The 19,729-nt window shown below is 33.9% G+C and overlaps 3 protein-coding genes across 3 annotated transcripts; 2 read left to right on the top strand and 1 right to left on the bottom strand.

Moving 5' to 3' along the window:
- The first annotated feature begins 486 nt into the window (after positions 1-486).
- Positions 487-2,706, top strand: LOC7459023 (uncharacterized protein At2g34160). The gene is made up of 5 exons (XM_002324256.4): positions 487-819; positions 1,266-1,314; positions 1,661-1,723; positions 1,813-1,877; positions 2,443-2,706. The coding sequence occupies exons 1-5, from the start codon at positions 688-690 to the stop codon at positions 2,533-2,535; spliced, it is 402 nt and encodes a 133-aa protein (XP_002324292.1). The 5' UTR covers positions 487-687; the 3' UTR covers positions 2,536-2,706.
- Positions 2,707-2,969: 263 nt separating this feature from the next.
- LOC7459024 (adenine nucleotide transporter BT1, chloroplastic/mitochondrial) lies at positions 2,970-6,331 on the bottom strand. The gene is made up of 3 exons (XM_002324815.4): positions 5,351-6,331; positions 3,787-3,948; positions 2,970-3,703 (listed from the first exon to the last, which is right to left on the bottom strand). The coding sequence occupies exons 1-3, from the start codon at positions 5,849-5,851 to the stop codon at positions 3,230-3,232; spliced, it is 1,137 nt and encodes a 378-aa protein (XP_002324851.3). The 5' UTR covers positions 5,852-6,331; the 3' UTR covers positions 2,970-3,229.
- An 11,880-nt stretch (positions 6,332-18,211) lies between these two features.
- Positions 18,212-19,045, top strand: LOC18107504 (EG45-like domain containing protein 2). Its single transcript, XM_006371675.3, has 3 exons — positions 18,212-18,369; positions 18,463-18,742; positions 18,823-19,045. Exons 1-3 carry the CDS (start codon positions 18,261-18,263, stop codon positions 18,827-18,829), a joined length of 396 nt encoding a protein of 131 aa, XP_006371737.1. The 5' UTR covers positions 18,212-18,260; the 3' UTR covers positions 18,830-19,045.
- Positions 19,046-19,729: the final 684 nt, after the last annotated feature.

Raw genomic sequence — 19,729 nt, 5'->3', positions numbered from 1 at the left:
TGTTGATGTAATAATTTTTATTTTTAACACATTTTAAAAATGTATTTTATTTAAAAATATATTAAATTAATTTTTTTTTTTTTATGAATATTGACATTTTATTAACCCCATCGTGTATACTTGTTTAATTTAATCATTTATATAATTATTAACCTAACTGTACTAAATAAGTTAATTAAAAAAATTTATGATTTAAAGTTTAATTTATATCATGTTTAAAGTTAAATAAAAAAATATTATCTTAGTAAAATACTTGATTAAATTTTAATTTTATTTTAAAAAATAAAATAATATTATTTTAATAAAATATTCGACTCCTTCAGTAAATTAACCTAGTTCAATTTTTCCCATTTAAAAAAAAAAGAGGTGACTGAAGAAGCCCAATTAAGGATGAGTGGGATGGGCTTGGGGCTAATTGTTTGAAACGACACCGTATCTAAATAACAAAATCGGAAAGCAAACCCCTAGTAAAAAGCAGGGTAGCAGGAGGAGGAGATGCTTGGGCTAAGGGTTTTTGAGTATTTATAACACAAAATCCCTCTCGCCCTCTCTCTCGCCTTCATCTAGAAATATAGCAGGCAGGAGATAGCTAGCTAGCTAGAAAGAGAGAGAGTGGAGGAGATTGGAAAGTAGGGTTTTTCTCTCTCTAAAAGAAAGAAAGAAAATAAAGAAGGAAAGCAGTGAGCAATGGAAGGAATCACAGAGGGTGTTACCAACTTAAACATCACAGCAGCAGCAGATTCAGGCAATAACAAGAAGAACCGAATCCAAGTTTCTAACACCAAAAAACCTCTTTTCTTCTACGTTAATCTCGCCAAGGTAACTTAAAGCATCCGAACCCAAACCCCCCTTAATGTTTCACTTCTCTTTTTTTTTTGGGATAAGCTAGATCTTTGTCTTTTATACGGGTTTAATGATCTATTTAGGGTTTTAAAGTTTAAGGGATTTGTTGCTATTATGGACACGGGTCCTGTTTTATTCTCTTTTCTTGCCCTTTTCTGTTTAGGTTTTTCTGTTCTTTTCTTTTTACGGGCTCTGTTTGGATGCTGGGAGAACTGTGGATGAGAAAACAAATGAAAAATGGAAGTTTGTGTATCTTATTATTGCGTTGAAGTTAATTAAAACATGGTTGTATCTTCTGAATTTGGTGGAGGGTTTTGTAATTCTTGGCTTGTTAGAGAAAGGGAAATGGTTTTAGTGACGTTATTATCTGTATTTGTGGACTGTTCTGTTATTTAGCTATTTAATGGTTGATTTTTTTGCAGAGGTACATGCAACAGCACAATGAAGTGGAGCTCTCTGCTCTTGGGATGGGTATTGTTTCTTTATCCGCATGTTGATTTCATTTATTTATATATTTATTTCTCTTATACATAGGATGCATTTCTTGCCTGTTGAAATTAGTAATCTGTGTTGCATTCCCTATCAAGTGCTGATTTAGCTAATTGTAAGTCAGGGGAGTTATTGCTCAACTTGGCTGGGAGTCTGATTTAAATATACACTATTTAATCACAAAACATAAGATGGAAGTGCGGTGCAATGTAGTCATACGACCTCTCTTTTTTCTGAAAACTTTGGTTACGGAAGAAAAGTATTTTGGTCCATATTTATTGTTATTGTAGATTTTGACTATAATTTGATTTTTATGCTACGTGTACAGCAATAGCCACTGTTGTTACCATTGCTGAGATCTTGAAGAATAATGGACTTGCTGTTGAGAAAAGTGAGATTTCTCTTCCTTTCTTATTCCCTTTATGATTCAAGCTGATGTTGAGAGCTTGATAACTTATTATGTGTTGTGTGTATGCTTAGAGATCACGACGTCCACAGTTGACATGAGGGAAGAAACAGGAGGGCGTCCTGTTCCGAAAGCTAAGGTAAATCATCGCATTGCCTTGTGTTGGACAACATTTGTCAGACATGCTGTTAGGATATACTTGCGGTGGCATGCAGCGGATGGAATCCTCCCAAATAAAGATTTCACAAACTTTGGAATTTTTTCTGCACTGCTTTCTTTGGGAAACCTAGGATTTTTAGCATAAACGTGTTTTTAAAGTAACAAAAACTGCCACTGTGCATGCTAGCATGCATTATTAGGTTTGTTTAAGGAGGGGCATGATCCCAGGTTCAAATTAGAAGATGGAGGATGCAACATTGATGGGGTTTTGCCATGGACTCTCTTTTAATGGATGCCTTATTTCACCAAGTACCACAGATACTAGGGGATCATATTAATCCAGAGATGTAGCTTATGGTTAAAATTTATCCAATCTAGCTATACCGTGAAGCCTCTGCAGAATCGTCCCTGTGTGTGTATTCTTAGTATTTGTACCCGTCTGAGCTAGCTGCTCTTCACTCTTTTTTGTCAATAGCTAGTCATTTTTTGGATTTATTTCTTTTTCAAGAGTAAAAGACTGACAATCTGGATTCGTTCTCTTACAGATTGAAATATTGCTAGGCAAGACAGAAAAGTTTGATGAGTTGATGGCTGCCGCTGCTGCACAGGAAGCAGCAGATGCAGAGGAGCAGAGCTGAGCTTGAAATGATGAATTTAGCTTGTCCTCTTGAGTTCTTTTATTATGGACATATGTAACCCGCCTATCGTAGATTCGAACTATCAATGTTTAGTTGCTGTGATGATATTTCTCTTAGGAGATTTTGTAAAAATAATGCCTTCGCAAATTCAAAATTCAAATTTGTTTCCAAGTTCTTATATCGCCGATGGAGCATTCTCACGAGTCGCTCATGGATTGTTCGTTGCCATTCGTTCAACTAACAGGCCAGAAGGGTATGAAAATCTCAACTGAGAACTTGAAGATATGCCCCAATTCACAGCTCGTCTTAAATGTCAAACAACAATTCACTATGCAAATCTCGTTTCTCAAAGCAGGTTACCCAATTCCTAACTCGAAATCGTGTTTCAGTTGTAGAAAGAGGTGGAACTAGGTTAATCGACCAAGATTTCAGAGTAGCAATCGAATAATTTTCAAGTCCACTTAACATTTTTTTAAATGTAAATGTCCGATCAATTCAATAAAACCAGGAAAACAAAGGCGATGTATGTTTTCTAACCTCGCAAACAAGTTTATTGGACCGTTTCCTATATATTAAAAAAATAATCAACGGGGACAAAAACCCAAGAGATGTTAACTTGGTATGGATAAAAATTACTAAAACCTCAAATTTCCTTTCTGCTCAAGACAGAAACACTCAGGCTCACGTGCTCCTTTCATGTTTTTTCATCATCCTCTACAAGTATCCTTTTGCATGCTTCATAGCACATGAAAGATATCCCAGCAGCAGGAACCAACTTCATGCAACTGGGTCCCAGCCCTTTATATAACCCCTGGATACCTTCTTGTTCCAGTATGCAAGCTAGGGCATGGATCACATTCTTGTATACTTGTCTTCCGCTGAGAGCTCCTACCTGCATGTGCTTGCGAGCAACTTCAAGCGGGAAAGTTGCACTACTTGATATGGCACCAGCAGCAGATCCGATTAGAAGAGTTTCAATGTTGCCAATCTTCTCTTGCTTAAATTTTTTTCGATAGGCTTTCCGTAATGTGTCGTAGGCAAAGTAATTTGTAGCGGCGTATGGAATAACTCCAATGAGGCTGGGAGCAAGACCTCTGTAGAGTTCTCCAGGGCCCTCTTCACGCAGTATTTTTAAGAATGCATGTGCTATACCATTATAAACATCTCTCTGCAGAATACATCAGATGCCATGAGAAACTGAACAGCATCAGCACCCAAGATTTCAGTTTTTGTTCTAGGTTTTGCACATACCTGTATAGTTAATCGAGTCTTGACTAACTCAAGCGGATACATGCACAAAGTAGAGCTCACTCCAGCACAAGCACCAGCAATTAATGATGCAGGAATTGGAAGCTTGGGCTGCTCCCCCGGTGCAGGTGACAACTTCTTGTTTACCGTATCATATGCAAAAAGCTGCAGACACAGAAGCCAGTTACCTGTAAGATTATGTACCTGGAACTGGAATGTTGCTTAAAATATGCAGAAGCTGCAGAGCTTAATTATTCTTCTCTAATTAGAAATAAATGAGGGCAGAGGAGACTAAAAGGCATTTTTAATTAATACAGTGAAGGTTCTACACTCCATGGCTACACAATACCCTTCTCACTCTCTCACTCTCTACATAAAGAAAAGATAAGGACAGACAACTGCATGGATATGTAAGCTTTTAATTTAGACCGCTGAAGTTCGAATATTTAATTGGTTACCTTTCCAATCAATTATAGAAGATTTATTTGCAGAAGTTCAGAATTACGATGGTCAACTACAGCCAGAAGCTCTGCCAACCTACAGATAGACAACTGCCAATCTCCAGTCTCATTACAATCCACATAGGACTGACATCCAGCAGCCACTTCTTTAAAGCCCGTTATTGAAAACAGAAGGTAGTTAATTTGACAAGTCAACTTGCTCGTGGTAAATGATAGTATCAATCTTTGTTTACCAGGTGAGATGCAATCCAAACAACGAGAATATGCCAGGCAAGTACCTGCTGGAAGCTAGCTCACCCTCTATATTAGCATCCTCATTTTTTTGTAGTTGCTCAAAAGATGTAACAATAGGGTGGAAGATATCTACTTAACTAACAGAGATTAGTTTGCCTGGAATTATTTTCTTAGGGGCAAAGTTGAACTGCCATCAATCAAAAGAGGTAGTCAAATTGGGCACCACTAACTAGCGTATACTCTTCTGATCAATTTTACCCTCATCCTAATGAACGAGCTCTAGTTGATGGCTATTAAAGATTTATAATGCACCTGAGAACTCATAAAAAATCAGTTCTTAAGTGCATTATAAATTGATCAGAAGTTGAACTTAAGTGCATTAAAGATTTATAATGCACTTAAGAACGATCATGGACATTCATGGTTCAACTATATAACATCATCAAAACATTACAGAGCTTAACCAAAAAGTTATCAATAGCCAGGCAGTTTGCAACCATACTAAAGCAGACAACCTAAGCTGTTCCGTGAAGCAATAATCGATGTTGACACTCAGACAAACATATAAACCATCAATGAACTAGAAGCAAACAAAAAGGATGACATCAAGAAAACAGAATCGAGGAATTTTCACAGTAATTCTTCAAAAAGAGAAGAACAATAAATGCCTACAGCAAGCACATAACTTCCTTCAGATCCTCAGATACAAGACTGCAACGCACGAATCGGGCAGTACACAAAAATTGATGGACATCCAACAATAACAAAACCAATCTAGTAACCCAGCAAACTCACACCAAACAATGAATTTAACCACGAGAACATTTCTTTCACATTGAGTAAATCATAAGCAAAAGAGAAGTTTTCATTACCTCAATGGCCTTGCTAGGCGCAACACGAATCACATTAACCAAATTGCCTCTGAACAACCCCTTCCATCCATCAGTCTGCATTATATTTTTAAAAACCTCGGTTGTACTCTGTCCGCTACTCCCCACCATCAAATGAGTTCTAATAGTCTCCAAAGGAGCCACTGCAGTCCTTGAAATAGCACCAGCAATCCCTCCACTAATCAGCCTTCTTAACGAGGGATTTTTAACCTTAATCTTCAACTGAAGCCCACCTTTCTTTTTCTTCAAAACCCCCTCCTCCTCTTGAAAACCAACAAAGGACAAGTACTTAACATACAAATCATTGTATAAAGACTTTAAGTTGCTGTTGTCCCCCGTACCCATTAGATTAACACTTGCAAAAAGACCTCCTCTAGGGAGATACTGCATATCCTGAACGTTACCCCATTGAGACCCCAAACAGGCAACCGAGAGAAACACATCTCTATTATCATCAAACAACTGGTTTCCACCCCTACCCATGAATCAAAACCTTTTCAAAAACTTCTTATGCTTTAATGAATACCCAAAATCCCAAACCAGATGTTTTAGACATGAAAAGATTGGAATTTGAGCGAATGGGAACCCGAAAAATCCATTTTTGAAAACTGGGTATGAGGTAGAATTGCAAAAAAAATAAAATTCCAAGAGGGAGAAGTAGCGGGGAAAACAAGAGAAGGGAAAAAAAAGGGTAAGAACTTTGAGCAAGAAATAAAGTTAAAATGTTATTGGAAAGAGAGAGAAGAGGGGTTGGTGAATCTCTCTCTCTCTCTCTCTCTCTCTCTCTCTCTCTCTCTCTCCTTGTTTCTCTCTGCAAAATCTCGTGTGCTTAGTTGTTATATATACATGTATATGTATAGTATGGATTTTCAAGGTGGTTTGGCGGAGTTGAGTTTAGGTTTTTGTGTTGGGGAAGACTGTTGTCTTAGGAAGTGTCTTTCTATTCAAAGATTTTTGAGTTTTTTTTTCTTTGGTTTTGTCATTTATAGGCTTTTTGGTATTTTGTGAATTTCTGAGGATATTTACTTTGGACCATTCAAATGTTTTTAATTAACAGAATTTGGTTTTGATTTAGTAAATTACTATATTTAATAATTTTAAGAAAGAAAACAGGCTGCGCTTAAATGAAGAAAAGTGTTAACTATTTTTATGCAAATTAAGCTTTTACTAAATTTCATTATTAAATCCGATTTAATAATTAATTTGAGACAAAACTTGAGTTACATGTTAAGTAAATTAATATGGATAAATCTATTTTTTTAAAAAAAAAATTCTAAACAACTAAAACTATTAATGAGTTTTTCAGTAAATTTTAACAAGATCGATTGAATTATAAATTAACTCAAATTTATAATTAGATTATATTTAAATAATTTAGATCAAGCTCGAGTTGAAGAGTTAGAATATATTGTAAGTGGTTTAATAACCATAACTCATCTATAACAAAGCTGCTTCCATTTTTTTCAAATTATTATTTTAGTTTTGGTAATTTTATTTTCATTTTTAATTGTTATAGGAATCTCACATATTTTTGTGTATACCGAGATAAAAGTTGTTTCCTAGTGTTTCAAAATATATATGTATATATAAACATGATTAATTGAAAATGTATATAAAATAAATATATTTTTAAAATAATTTTATAATGATTTTCTTCGTTTTCAAACACATAAAGTAAAAAGCATATGTCCCATCCAATATAGTAGCAATGAATAACCTTTGCTTTCCATTAATGTGCATCTTTGGATTGGAGAACATCATTGCCTGACTCTAAGGTTAGATGGGCAATTTTTTTTTTAAATATTAGTTTCAAGTAAAACAATAAAAAAAGAAAGAAAACAATTTATTCTTCTAATTTAGAGATTGTTTGTCTACGTGGCCGCACCATGTTTTTTTTAAAAAAATTTGCTTGAAATTATATTTTTGGATCGTTTTTAAGTATTAATATAAAAAAAAATTTAAAAATAAAAAAAAATATTATTTTAATGCATTTCTAAGCAAAAAACACTTTAAAAAAAACAATCGCTCCTACAATAGCAAAAACTACCTTATACCTCAATGTATTCTGCCATAAAAAAAGCCAAATCACAATTGGTTAAAGGATGTTTGAGAGTCCTTTAATGGTTGCTTTTCAAATTATTTTTTTAAAAAATAATTTTTAATACTAGTACATTAAAATAATATAAAAAATAATTTTAAATAAAAAAAGTTAAAAACAAAAAAAACACGGTTTTAATAGCCTTCCTAAACGCGGCTTAGTTAATAACAATTTGCAATGATTACATAAAGAATGAAGGGCTCTAGCGTTCACATATAAAAGAAGAAGGGACCTATTTAAAGGACCTAGAAAAAGGTCCAATGAATATGTCGCCATCAAAAGTTGATAAACGAACAGTGCATTAAAAAATAGCAAGGACACCACAAACCCAACAGAATAAAGGCCCCTCCCTGCTTGATGAGCTCTTGCAAGTTGCTTCTAGCACCTGATACCAAGGCATTTTGATAGACTGACCAGAAAAAAATAATATTGCATTATGAGTGTAACATATATTATTATTATTATTATTTTTAATTAATATGGGCATCCGGGTCAGCTTGTGCATATCTCAATTAATCTCACGACCCCTGAAGTTAATGACTATATAAGCCTTTAGTAACCCTGAAATTTGTAAGACTTGAACCGGTGATCTTTACGGAGCAAATTTAGAGCTTGATCAGTGAGTTATACCCCACTTGTAAGATATAATATTTAAAATATGGGTGATGATGACTGGTTTTAAAAAGAACTTGGTATCAAAATACATAAATTAACATAAAAGTATTCTATTATTAAAATGAGGAAAAATAGTTCGGTTAGCTATCCTGATCTTTAAAATTTAAAATTAAAATCAAGTCAAATCAAGTTTTTTTTTTAAAAAAAAAACTCGACCAAGATTATCCAATCAAGTTATAAAATTACTCCATTGGGTTAATTTTAGATTAGCTTTTATGGATATTTCAGACAATTCAATTAATTTACTATCTCTAGCGTGATTGATTAATAGTAAATCAAGTATAGAAAAAAGAAAAAAAAGGAAAGAAAAATATGTCTGTGTGGTTCTATAAAGGAAAATAAATCAGGTGTATATTTGAAATTTAAAGAAAGGTAAAAGAAATAGAAAAATTATTTCGACAAAAAATCCATTAAACTTGAAACATTTTCGTTTTTAATTACCTTTAAAGGATATATTTTTGGAACGAGGGTAATGGACTAGGGGATTACAAGGGTAATTTTCACCTCATTTACTTGTGTTTGACAGAATTTATGGGGCTGAAAATCCTTTGAGAAGAGTGTAGTAGTAATTATTTTTTAAAATTTATTTTTAAAAAAATATATTAAAATTTATTTTTAATATCAGCAAATCAAAACAATCTAAAAATATATATAAAAAATTAATTTGAAAACTTTTTTAAAATTTTCATAAAAAACCATGTTAAACCACATACATTCCACCTTGCAAGTTGCTATGCTTGCCACCAGCAACCCTTCTTGCTCAAGCCTGTGTTTATTCCGACTCTCGACATATGCTCTATGCTTTTGTTTTCTGTTCTTTGTTTATCACATGAAATCTTTTTGATGCTCAGCATATATATGTTGTATACCTGTATATATGAAAGTATAGATACCTGTTTACTGCTAGAAAACATCGAATTTACACAGCCAAAACTTGTTAATAATTATTCTTATCGGTTCGAATTTTATAAACCTTCATGCCACTAAAGATTTACATGGTCGTTAATTTTAGGGCTCATGAAATTAGTCAAGATGCGCACAAGCTAGCCCGAACATCCATGTTAATAAAAAAAACTGATGATCAACTCAGCGCAACAAGTAACCTTATTATAAATTATTTACTCATCTAATTTATAGTTAATAATTTATTTATATCTTTAAATGATAAATTTCAATTCGTTTTGTTTCTTGTATTACCCTTATTATATTCATTTTATTTTCTTAAAAGTTTTTTTAAAAAGCTAGATGAGTATTTTAAAAATTTTAGTTTTAATATTAATTTTTTTTTAGAAAAATTGTAAATAAAAGGGGTTGACCTCTAATTTACTTTTATAGTATTTTTAAAAATTAAATTTTATTTGAAATTCAATTCATAATACTTAATGCTAACTTTAACACATAAACTGTGAAGTCTCTTATATTGGATAAAAATATGATGCAATATAGATTAATAATTTTCTTCAAAAGAATATGAGATAACTCACATATATTTCTTATTTTTATTGTAAAAAAAGAGTAGTATATACCAACTCAGCTTAAACTTCCTGTTCTTTTCACCTTCGCTAATTCTCCTACTCCTGGTATGGTCTGGCCAAGGAATGGATTGATGAAAAAACATTATAGTGCTACGATGGGCGGGCTTGATTATGGGAACAGAACAATGAAATGAACAACATCTTCAGTTTTGGCCCAGAGCAAGTCAATAAGCTCTTTACCTTATAAAGAAGCAACCCACCTTTTACTGTAATTATAAAACCTAGGGGTGAGAAAAAAAATTGAAAAACTGAAAAAACTGAGAAAACCAGAAAAAAATAACTGAAAAAATTGAATCGTGAAAAAAAACCGATTAAAATTTTAAAAAAACCAGCCGGTTCGGTTTTATAAGCCTAAAACCAAAAAAACCGAACCGAACTGAACCCAAACCGAAAAAACAAAAAAAACCGAGCCAAACCAGAAAAAACCGAGCCAAACCAAAAAAACCAAGCCAAACTAGAAAAACCGACCCAAACCGAGAAAACCGACCCGAATTGAAAATGATCACTCATTAAAACCCAATCTAAAGAGTCATTCCGGAACAAGGCAGAATCAACCCCCAAAGATTTAGTTTTTTAAAGGAATCAAAATAACATTATTTTTATAAAAATATCAATTGGTTGAGAGTCAAGTTTTGATGGAATTAAATCTGGTTGAATAAATCATTATATCAACTTAGATTTTTTACCGAGTTTTGTTTTTTCAACTCCAACTAGTTCGTGTTTCGGAAGCTAAAACCCGAGCCTACCTGGGAAGCAGTCCAGGTTTTAAAAAGTTCTTACATGAAAATACTTTGATGGGTTTGAGAACAAATGCAATGCATGTCTCCGAAACTTCAAATGCAGAACCCTAAATTGAACACTAATGGGCCAGTACTGCAAACCATTCCCTTTCACCTCAGTCGAGGATAATAACAAATAAAGCCGCCCACAGATAAACAAATACACGTCTTAGGCTCTTAGCCCTTTACCTAAAAACAAACAGAAATGGATGATCTTCATCCTTTTCTTATTAATTTCCACCAATTAGGAACAGTGTTCATGCAGGGAATTAGGCTTTTTTGCGATTTAACTAAGCATTGAACTTGCTCTTCTTATTTTATAGATGCTGTCACTGAACACTAAACTCTAGATAATCTTCTATATTAACATCAAAAGATTTTCTCAACGATTTTGTCATGTCATTACCATCTCGAGTTCGGATTGAAGAAAAGTTAGGTGAAAGAAATGTTTTTATAAATATTAGTAAAAAGACTGGTTTCACTGGGCGTTACTAGCTCTAGATAAACTTCTATATTAATATTAGAAATCTTCCTGAACGATCTTATTACTTTGCCATCTGAGTTTAGTACAAGAAAAGTTACGAGAATTTTTTTTTATATAAATATATATGAACTAATTAAGACCTTATCAGGAAGAGAGCTCGTTCAATAATAAAAAAGTTTGAGGTTTTTTTTAGCACAATTAAAAAAAAAAAGATAAAGTAACACAATTGAGAAAATAATTAGGAAACTAACACACTTTCACGTGTCGCAAATGCCATATATAACACATGAGTCGCAAAAGGTATATGTAATTTCATTCAAAATTTAACTCAAAGACTCTTTTCTTTTCCTTTATCTCTTTTTCTCTGTTTCTCCACAACCACCCTCCCTTCCCCTCTCATCACCATTTGCAACCTCTCTCTCTCTTTTTCTAGCTTTAGATCAGCCCCCCCCCCCCCCCCCCCCCCCACAACAACTCTTTATTTTTCTAGCCCAAACAATTGTAGTGTGTTTATGAGTCAGTTTGTAGATGGTATTTACATGAGAGATATCATTAAAGGTTTGTAGACCACAATTTGTAGATGGTGTTTTTTTGGCCAAAATTAAATTATTATGGATGATGAATGCTAATTGATTTTTAATGCATATATATAAATTAATTACTTGGTATGGAAAACTCGAAAAGCAGCAATGACTATCTGTGAAGGTGTCGATGAGATGATACATATTGTGGCCAACACTACGCTTAATTTTTATCATGGTGGATTTCAAGAGGTTAGAGAAGTTGAGTGTCTTGAAGTGGCATTAACAGAAGATGAGATTGCTTATTGTGAGAGTGTTGAGGATGTTGGTCCGTCCACGAGCGTTCCAGGTCCGTTCACGAGCGTCCCACATCCATCCACGAGCTGGGATGATATTGTTCCTCCTCACACCTGCATGGGTATTATAGACCCGCCCTCGAGTTGGATGAGTTGGGGTGATGCTCCAGACCTATCCACGAGTGCTCTAGGCCCATCCACGAGTGCTTCAGGAATTATAAATAAATGTATAATTAATTTAATTTTATTAAAATATTATCTTAATCGTCACTCTAATTTTATTACTTATGATTGAAGATGATATGTGTTATTTATATGAACTGTGTTTTGATATTAAAAAACTAGCTATTTGAATTGTGTGAATTACTGATTTTTAGAAAAAAAGTTAATAGCAAAAGAATTGTCTCAGAATCAGTTTGCCAGAGGAGTCGCAAATCCTATATGCTACTCGAGTGTCGCAATTTACATCTGCAACACGCAAGTAGTAGATAAAACCTGTGGTAATGAAGTTGCAGATGGTATTTATGACTTGCGTGTTGTAAATGTCAATTAGAACCTGATTAACTATGCTAAATTCTTAAATAATACTTTAAGTGTGTTAACTAAATTTTTTTTTTAGATATGCTAATTTCGCAGAACACTAAAAAAGGTGGATAGAGACTATCGATCATTAAAAACAACTTCTTATTTATTTGTCACACATGCATGTTTGGGCTTGTAAAGTCAAAATTGGATAGCTGCCACTTGTAGCATTCCTCTCAGTACTTTCCATAAGAAGGCAAACCAACGTAGGCAACCACTAGCTGATCATGACACATGACTATAGATATCAGTGGATGAATGCAGCTGCTTTAGGGAAATAAGTGTTTATGAACTTTTAAGTAGTATAAATAGTTAGATGCCATGCCGGTCGTTGATTCAGATTCTTACAATGTAATCAAATGGGATTAAAAAAGAAAATATTATGCCGCCTTGAAGTTTATAAATTGAATTCAATGATATTTTCACGATATATAATAAGTTTTTTTTTTTTTGGGTGTATTCTGAATATGATCATGGAGAGAAAAATCAATGTTATAGAAATATCACCAAGCAAGAAGTTTTTAGAGAAGTTGATTTAGCTGTCTGGTTATTTTTTTTATTTAGGGTTTATTATGCTTATTAGTTTTGTTAGCAAATTTTCTGACACTTTGAGTTCCTTTTATTTTTCTAACTGTTAATTCATATACTTAATGGATATAATGGTTAATTAATAAATATATTGTATTTTATAAAAAAATTGTATGAAAAAATTGTTAAAGAATCGTCTTAACTCAATAACTTAAGCTTGTAGATGAGGTTTCAAGATATAATTTATATTATTCTCTAACACACTCTTTCAAATGAAAGCTCTTTGGACTTAATACTTGTATAGATCCACACTACATTGTGTTTAATTTTTATCAAATAAATAAAGATGGTAGAATCTTAACTCGTGATCGCTTGATTATTAAAACTCTGATCACTACCAGAAAACCGGAGAAAAGCAATGGAATTACCGACGGACATATTCCGTCGGTAATTAATACCGACGGAAATAATTCCGTCTCAAAATCGGTCGGTATATACCGACGGAATTATTCCGTCGGTAGATACCGACGGAAATATTCTGTCGGTATATACCGTCGACTTCACCGACGACATATACAGTTCGTCTGGAAATACGCAACGAAATGGTGATGTCAGGCGATTTTACCGACGGAAAGTACCGAGGGATTCAAACTGTGATAGCCGTACAGTGACGTGGCGATGTCACCGACGGCATCACCGATGGAATTATTCCGTCGGTGATTCCGTCGGAAAAAGCCATTATATACACCCATCTGCCGACACTCTCATCCTCTGTTTCTCCTTCTTCTTCTTTCCCATCCCACCTCTCCTCTCCCAAACTCCTCCCAAACTGCAGCCAAACACCCATCCCAAACTCTCCACTATTCTCAACACGAGCACTCAAGTTTCTTATATCTTGTACGTGGTCACAATATCCGTTTCTTGTAGATTTTATCATTTTTTTGTAAGTAAATCTATCCTTTTTAATTAGTTTTAATATTTAATTGTGAATTTTATTGTTTTAGTATATGTATTTTGTTAACGTTTGTACTTGTTTAATTGTTATTTGTCAAAGAAACTTGTAGTATGAATGTATAATTTTGTAGTTGTTATAGGTTGTTTTAGATTTTGTCAAATTATATTTGTTTGTAAATTGTTGAAATTTTGTTTGAATTACACCGAATTAAATGTGTCGTTGTGATGAAATAAATAATTAATAGCTTATTTAAGTGTCTTGTTTAATTGTTATCAATTATATTTCGAAGTTGTGAGTAATTCTGTAAATTTATATATGTATAAATTTGTATGTATGAACGTTGATAGTTGATAATTGATAATGAATATTTAACATAAGTGTTGTTTTAGTTTGTTGGATAATGTCGGGGAAAACCAATATTTTTGTTATGTTTTATAGAGGTTCAATAGAAGTCATGGATGATCGTTCATGGATGTATCGGAACTCACCCCAAGGATTGCGGAGGATGGATTATTGTAACGGTGTCCAGGGTTTTATTAATTTCGCAACATCTATTCCGAGGAATTTTACTGATGGCGGTATTAGGTGTCCATGCAGGATTATTGTAACGGCATTCTCGACGGATTACCGACGGATCGAAAAGTTTGGCGGGATTTTTGAAACTTTTTTGGTGCGCATTTCAATTAATTTCCGACGGAATTACCGACGGAAATTAATTGCACCGACAGCAATTAAGGGCTGTCGGTAATTCCGTCGGAATTTCCCTATATATACTGCCCCCCACCCCCCCACCCCGCACCGTCTCCTCCCTCTCCCCCTCTTCTCCTCCTTCTTCTCCTCTTCTCCCTTCCTCTTCTCCCTTTCTCTTCTCCTCTTCTCAAGTGTGATCTTCTTCTCTCATTTAGTTTCAAAAGGTATGTATTTTTTTTCTTTATCTTTGTATTTTTTTTATTTTAATTATGTTTATTTTTTTTGGTGTTCTTTGTTTTGTATATTGTTTGTAGATAAAATCTTAAATTCAACACATTATTAAGGTAAGCATTTTTTATTCCCAAATTTATTTTGAATTGATATAATGTTTTTTAATTTTGTGTGTTGTGTAGTGTTTTTTAGTTTTTAAATTTTATTTATTAATTTTAGTTTTTTAGTTTTGATATTATTGTTTGTATTGTTATAATTGTTATTGTTGAATTTATGTTAAAAATGTTAGTTTATAAATATAATTGTTATTGTTGATTTATTTTAAAAATGTTAGTTTATAAATATAATTGTTATTGTTGATTTATTTTAAAAATGTTAATTTATATATATAGAATTGCATTTAATTATTAGTTTATCTTAATTTAGGATATTATTGTTTGTATTGTTATTGTTGAATTTATGTTAAAAATGTTAGTTTATAAATATAATTGTTATTGTTGATTTATTTTAAAATGTTAGTTTATAAATATAATTGTTATTGTTGATTTATTATAAAAATGTTAGTTTATATATATAGAATTGCATTTAATTATTAGTTTATCTTAATTTAAGATATTATTGTTTGTATTGCTATAATTGTTATTGTTGAATTTATGTTAAAAATGTTAGTTTATAAATATAATTGTTATTGTTGATTTATTTTAAAAATGTTAATTTATATATATAGAATTGCATTTAATTATTAGTTTATCTTAATTTAGGATAAAATAATTAAATGAATGTTCATAGTTGTAATTCTATATGATGTTATTGAATAAAATGTTGTGTTGATGATGATGAGTTGGGTTGAGATCCAGGATGATTGGATCGGGATGTGAAATAAAATTGGACGTGTAATATGATTTTGTCGACAACTTGGGACCCCCCAGTACAGGGGAGACTCTGTCGAATTTTTTTTTAAATAATCGAAGTTAATTATTCGTATACATGTGTGTAGATGCGTAGAATGAAATCTACAGCACGTCGTCAGAAGACGGTTGCAGCTAGTTCTTCTAGCAGCGAGGAGGACGTATCCTTAGGTGCTGATCACGGCGATGAATCTACGCCAACTTGTGATGCTGCCTCTTCTAGCGCGGTTTCACAGCGGGGTCAATTCACCCGCAAGTACCAGGCACAATGGAAGGATGACCTCTCAATGTAAGTTTGTTTAGGTTTTAGACTTTTTTTTTATATACTTATAACATAATTTATGAACAACTAATTAATATTAATTACTACTTTTATTTAATTTCAGGTTTACAAACATTGAGGCTGCAAGGACTATAACATTGGCGTTTAAATCGTCGATGGAGATTCCATTGTTTCAATGGAGCCAGGTTTCCAAACATCCTGAGTGGAAACCTAATATCGATGCATGGTTTAAGCGATTTCAGGTCGGTGTTAATTTTTAATTTCCAGCTTATTTTTAATAAATGATTTTTATAATTTTATATCTTGTACTATTTTTATTTTATATGAATTATTTATATACACAGAACAAATTTGAGTGGGATAGGGCGGACAACAATGTTGTGAGGAGGGTATGGGAGAATCACGCGGCAACTAGGTAACATCAAAAATAATATTTATTTTTGTTTTATAATTTAATGTTTTAAATTCTAATTTGTTACTATGGAAGTAGGTTGCGTGATTTTTGGTATGACACCCAAAAAAAATCAAAAAGACATGCGAGGGATAACGGTCTTGAAGGATGGAATGAGGTGGCGGTTTGGCAGGAATTCAAACCGCCATTCATCTCGGGGGAAATATGGACAGCATATATTGAGCACGTGACCTCAGAGCGGTTCTCACGGCGCTCATAGTCTGGCGCCGACAACCGGAACCGGCAAATTTATGGTTCGGTGACCACGCACACTGGCAGATCCGTCCCATTCAGCGCACATGCAAAGCGGATGGTAAGATTAATTTTATTGAAATATATCGATAATTAATTTGTCGTTCCTTATAATATATTTAACTTTCAACCTATTTTTTCCTTACAGGCTGCGTCTCTTGGACGTGAACCGAGTCCAATGGAGCTGTTTCTAGAGACGTATGTGCAGAGTCAAGACCGCCAAAAAGGGGTGCAGCAGTTCGTGGACAACCGTGCTCAGCACTTCGTGGTATGTTCGTTCATTCATTTTATTTTGTAAGTTATTATTTTCTTGAATTGCATCTTGAATTGCATTTGATGATTTTTTTACCGATGGAATTTTCAGGAGACCTATAATAGCCGGTTGAGGGAGAGATATGGGGACAATCCGTCGACCCATCCAAATTTCGATCCAGATTTGTGGATGGAGGCGGGATCGTCTGGTGGACCCGATAAAAACAGGGTCTACGGGCTCTCCAACACTACGGCTGACAACTTGCGTTCGACTCGTAGTGTCTCAACTGTTGGAAGCTCTCCATCAGTATCGAACACCCAGTCTGAGGAGTTCATTGCGTTGAAACAACAATATCAACAACTCTCGACGAATTATGATGAGCTCCGTCAAATAGTCATGGAGATGAGATCAAAGATGGGTGACGATACTTGTGCAGCTTCTTTTTGGCCGTTTGGTCCCGGGAACAACCAGCCTCCTCCTCCGCCTCCTCCTCCAGCTCCGCCACTATACTAGTTTAATTTTGTTTTTTAAACACATTAAATTTGTAATGAATATTATTACTTTTAGATTTTTAATGTTTAATGCATTTTTATTTGTTTATTAATGTTTTTTACAATTAATAAATTATTTTTTTTATATATTTCAAATACATACCGACGGATATACCGACGGATACTATCCGTCGGTATTTAACAGAGAGTTGCCGAACAATTACCATCCATGCCATATTTACCGACGGATATTATCCGTCGGTGATTAACTTCCGACGGCCATACCGACGGATAATATCCGTCGGTATTACACAGAGAGTTGCAACAAAATTACAAGCCATGCCATAAATACCGACGGAAAACCCGTCGGTGATGCCGTCGGTAATTACCCTTAAAATTACCGATGGATTGGCCGTCGGTAATGTTCCCGCGAGGAATTTTTTTTTTGGCGCGCGTATCCGTCTGTATTACCGTCGGTGTATGGTTTTTTTTATTTGCGACAGAATTAGCGACGGAAATGGGATTTACCGACGACTGGTTTACCGACGGATCACTGCCGTCGGTGAATCCGTCGGTATTGTTTTCACCGACGGATTTAATTGCTGTCACCGACGGAATTAATCCGTCGGTAAAACTGGATAATGTTGTAGTGGATACCATATAAAAAAACTATCTTAATCCAATAATTTAAACTTGTAAATAAAATCTCAAAATATAATTTATATTTTTTTCTAACCATTATTAAAATAAAAAAAATGATTCATATTATCACTAGGCCGGCCGCCCTCACTTTCAAAAGGGGGGTGGGGTATAAATTGGGCAATTGGGTGGGCAATTACTTATTAAGCAAAGTTCAAAGTTCCTCTCCCTCTCTCCAACCATGGCACTTATGGCCATAGCAATTGTAGCCATGAGCTTTCTCAGCTATGAAGTAGGCATTGTTCTTGGGGACATTGGCACTGCTACTTCGTATAATCCTCCCTATCTACGTGAGTAAATGTTTCATGTTTTCCCTTTACTATTTCTTGTCTAAAAGTACTCCTTCAAGCTTGCTTTGTCTGATGGGATATATTTTTGTGCAGCTACCAAGTGTCATGGCAATCGACAGGATCAATTCCCACCAGGAAACTTGTTTGTTTCTGTGAGTGAAGGTTTGTGGGATAATGGCGCTGCCTGTGGAAGGCGTTACAGGTTGAGGTGCCTAAGTGGAAATAATAGACCATGCAAGGATCAGACTATTGATGTTAGGGTGGTGGATTTCTGCAGAAAATCACCATGCCCTTCTACTATTCTCTTGTCAGGTGACGCCTTTTCTGCTGTATCACACTCTCCATCCGCAAAAATCAATGTTGAATACATCCAGTATGTATCTTCTCCTGTCCTTCTGTACTCGTAAATGCTCCCTTTTTTTTTCCCACTGACTTCATAGCTTTTTCCTGCAGGATATGATGGTACGATCGAGATATGTTGCTGAACTGTATCAAGCAATCCGATTGATAGAAGTGAGGGGAAAATGGTGTTTCTGATGTTAGAAGTTTTTGGACATTAGTTTGTACTTGAGTTCTCATTATTCCATGTTGTAGTATGAATATCTATCTCCAATAAAATTTTGATTAGACGGATGTAACATATGATTATACTAATAAAAACTATTATCAAAACAAAGATTATAGAGCAAATTTAACAATAATAGAATGATCCATGCATGCCCTTCTAGGGCTTAAAAAGACTAATGTATCATTTGGAATATGTTCGCAGAGCCAGATCCCTCCTTGTTTTTTCTTCTTTGGAAGAGGCATTATACCGAGGATGCCATCATATCTCATTTTCAAGTCTTAACCACTTATGTTCTTGAGGGTTGCATGTTGCTAATTCTGACTTGAATATTGGTGTAGGATACAGATGCCTTGCTTGAAGTAATTAACAAATAATTTTCCAAAGTTCTTATAAGAATCTTCTAATTACATAGTAATTACTTAATGAAGGTCGAAAACGTCACGAACTAACTTGTAATTAGCAGCTGCAATTGCACAATTATCAACTTGTTTGGACGCAACAGAAACTATATATATATATATATATAAGAAATGGTTGTTTTCCATCTTTTCTTCTAGCATTTCCTTTCCTTTTACTATCCTAATTAAGCAACACTAAAGACATATTGTTGGAAAATTTTCTTGTGGAAATTAAGTTGGACAAGTTATCATATCCAAATTCAAGGTTGAGGGCAAGAATTGCCATAACATGCATCAATAATCAAGTTTTAATAACCTCATTGTTATAAGCTGCTTTTTTCCTAGATTTTCAACTCCAAAGTTATAACATTTATAATTCAGACTGAGATAATTA

This window comes from Populus trichocarpa, chromosome 18 (genome assembly GCF_000002775.5).
Source record: "Populus trichocarpa isolate Nisqually-1 chromosome 18, P.trichocarpa_v4.1, whole genome shotgun sequence".
In the NCBI taxonomy this organism is placed as follows: Eukaryota; Viridiplantae; Streptophyta; class Magnoliopsida; order Malpighiales; family Salicaceae; genus Populus; species Populus trichocarpa.
Note: the sequence above shows the minus strand (reverse complement) of the source record. Positions and strands in the feature narration are given on the sequence as shown.